The sequence below is a fragment of the Triticum aestivum genome, chromosome 6A (genome assembly GCF_018294505.1).
Source record: "Triticum aestivum cultivar Chinese Spring chromosome 6A, IWGSC CS RefSeq v2.1, whole genome shotgun sequence".
In the NCBI taxonomy this organism is placed as follows: Eukaryota; Viridiplantae; Streptophyta; class Magnoliopsida; order Poales; family Poaceae; genus Triticum; species Triticum aestivum.
This window is the reverse complement of record NC_057809.1, coordinates 17,332,662-17,335,152: the sequence shown is the minus strand read 5'-3', so window position 1 is coordinate 17,335,152 and position 2,491 is coordinate 17,332,662. Positions and strand designations below refer to the sequence as shown.

At 45.4% G+C, this 2,491-nt stretch overlaps 1 protein-coding gene across 1 annotated transcript; it reads right to left on the bottom strand.

The window, feature by feature from the left end:
- Positions 1 to 350: 350 nt before the first annotated feature.
- On the bottom strand, positions 351 to 1,893 carry LOC123131704 (uncharacterized). The gene has a single exon (XM_044551379.1). It carries the CDS (start codon positions 1,814 to 1,816, stop codon positions 662 to 664), a length of 1,155 nt encoding a protein of 384 aa, XP_044407314.1. The 5' UTR covers positions 1,817 to 1,893; the 3' UTR covers positions 351 to 661.
- Between the last annotated feature and the right edge of the window lie 598 nt (positions 1,894 to 2,491).

The following is a 2,491-nucleotide window of genomic DNA, read 5'->3' as shown; positions in this document are numbered from 1 at the left end:
AACCCATCTGCGGTCATTCATCGTTTCAAAGTAAGAAAAATATACTCATGCTTAATTATGGTAATTCAGCCTCACAATATTATGTTAAAGTGCAGTAGAAAATTTACATTCGACTAATTGGGTCCATCTTCTTTTATTTGAGAGATGGTTAGCTGGAACTTATGAGTAAAACATAAGTCTAATACAAGTGAAAAAATCTAGCATCTTAACCATTAATTTTGCTCAAGAAAAACTTTTTAAAGAAAAGTTTATGAATCCGAACAGCAGGGTGATACATTTCAGTGGAAAATGACACATTATTAGTCTTCTGCTTTCTGGTTTCATGGGTGCTGGTTCCAACACAAAATTGATCCACCCACACATCCAAATTGCATGACCTTCAATGGAAGTCGGAATCAAATATATATCCATGGACTTCTAATTTACAGAGATCTTCTCTAAGAAATGACAACATCAACATATGGGGGTTCAGGAATCAAATTATCAGTTTCATAAGGAGCTGGCATTTAGCAATGACTAACTAGCATATAACAGGCATACTACAGTAAACAACCAACATCATCTTAGGGAAAGAACACCGAAGCAGGAAGTACCAGCTTACAGGCAGGGTGATAACTTTGGTGTGCCATAGGCTGTAACCAATTCCATAGCCCTTCTTTGTTCATACGAATCTGAAATTAGTCGGTACTTCCCCTTTGCAAGCGGTTGCATAGTCTTCAGCGAGGTGTGGTGCAGCTTCCTTGTGAGGGCATATGAACTTCTCCACAAATACCTTCTCACTCAGCATGACTATGCTATAGTAGTCCCGGTACTGATCTAACAATCCATTTGCCTTAAGGAACTTGATAACATAGTACCTGGGTCTGTTTCGGCCCTCCATGCTATAAGAGAACAACGCCGGACGATAAGCAATGTACGCCGGTTCCAGCCCCACCTCAGAGAAGAAGAACTCGGACCTGTGCTTCAGAGATTCCTTTGACTTCCTCAGCACACCCGGATACTTGCGCACAGCCATGCTCACTTCGGCATCAGACCACCTGAAGGTGGTCTTCAAGTACTCCATTTTGGCGGCAATCTTCTCCTTGGTTTGGAATGTGACAGCGCATAGCGCTTGTCTGAACATCCCAGAGCCACGGGGCACGCCTATACCTTCCGCGCATGCCACCATCGCCCGGACACGCTCCGGGTTGGTGCTGAGCATCCTCGGCGCATGGATACACAGCTTGGCAATATCACAATCACCTAGCCCGCACTCCCTCAGAAACACAACATTGGGCTTGACCACCTTGTTAAGGTCCCATGACAGAAGGCGGGGTGAGCGCTTGAGCAGCCGGAGGAAGTTGTGGAAGGAGCCGAAGAGGGGCAGGTAGTAGTGCAGCTTGGAGACGATGTTTCTGGAGCGGAAGCAGTCGGGGGTGAGGGAGACGAGGCAGGCGATGTCAGGACTCGAGAGACCTAGGCCAGTGAGCCCGACGACCTTAGGGGCCAAGGTTTTGTCCACCTTGGTGCGGAGGAACAGCGGATCTTTGGTGACGACGGCGGCGGCATCGGCGCCGGAGAGGCCGAGGCCGGAGAAGAAGGCGAGGACGGCGTTAGGTTTGGCGGGGGACTTGAGGTGGGAGAGCTTCTTGAAGGCCTTGAGGGCTTGGGGTCGGGTGAGGCCGCAGGTGGCGACGAGGTACTCCTCCACGGCGAATCCGGGGGAAATGGGGGCTGCGGCTGCGGAGAGGAGGTGGCGGAGTGGGAAGATGGCAGAGCTGGAGGTGGAGGGTGAAGAGAGTAGACGGGAAACGACGCACTCGCGGAGGCGGAGCATGGCGCAGCCGGCGACGGGGACGGCGGCGACAAGAGCAACGGCGCCGGCGGCGATGCAGAGATAGATCTCCGATGGATTGCAATTTGCAATGGCAGCTCTCCCTCTGCGCGTCGCGTGGTTAATCAGAATTCAGAATGGGCTCCATTTTCGTCATCCATTTTCTTCCCTTGTCCTAAACAAAATACATTTCCTTCTCTTTTCATGGTTTTATTTTTATTTACTTTTCCTACTATGTCTCCTCCACATTTTATTTAATTATTTTCTGTCATCTACTTTGTTTATTTATCTGTTTCCATTTTGGATTTTTCACTACAAACAAATGTGCAGTACTTTCCTTTTTTCCTTTGACGCTGCTTATAAAAATGGAGAAAAACTTTTCATCTAATAGAAAATTTGTGTCACAATTAGTTTTTATTAATTTCAAACAAAATGTGTTTTATAGAATAGTTTGCTCATTTTTATATAGTATTCTTATTCTAATGAAATGTTTTATACAACCACAGTGAGGATATACATAAACAAATACCATAGACAATGAATATATCGTAAGAAAGGCTATCATCTTTTTTCTTTGGCATTAATTTAAAGATGGAGAATATTTTTCACCAATGGATACTTTCTTCTTGGTATTAGCTTTTATTAATGTGAAAAAATAATAGGTTTGTGTTAATTTCC

Excerpts from the sequence above, each read along its gene's own strand:
- LOC123131704 (XM_044551379.1), bottom strand. The coding sequence starts at position 1,816 with ATGCTCCGCCTCCGCGAGTGCGTCGTTTCCCGTCTACTCTCTTCACCC.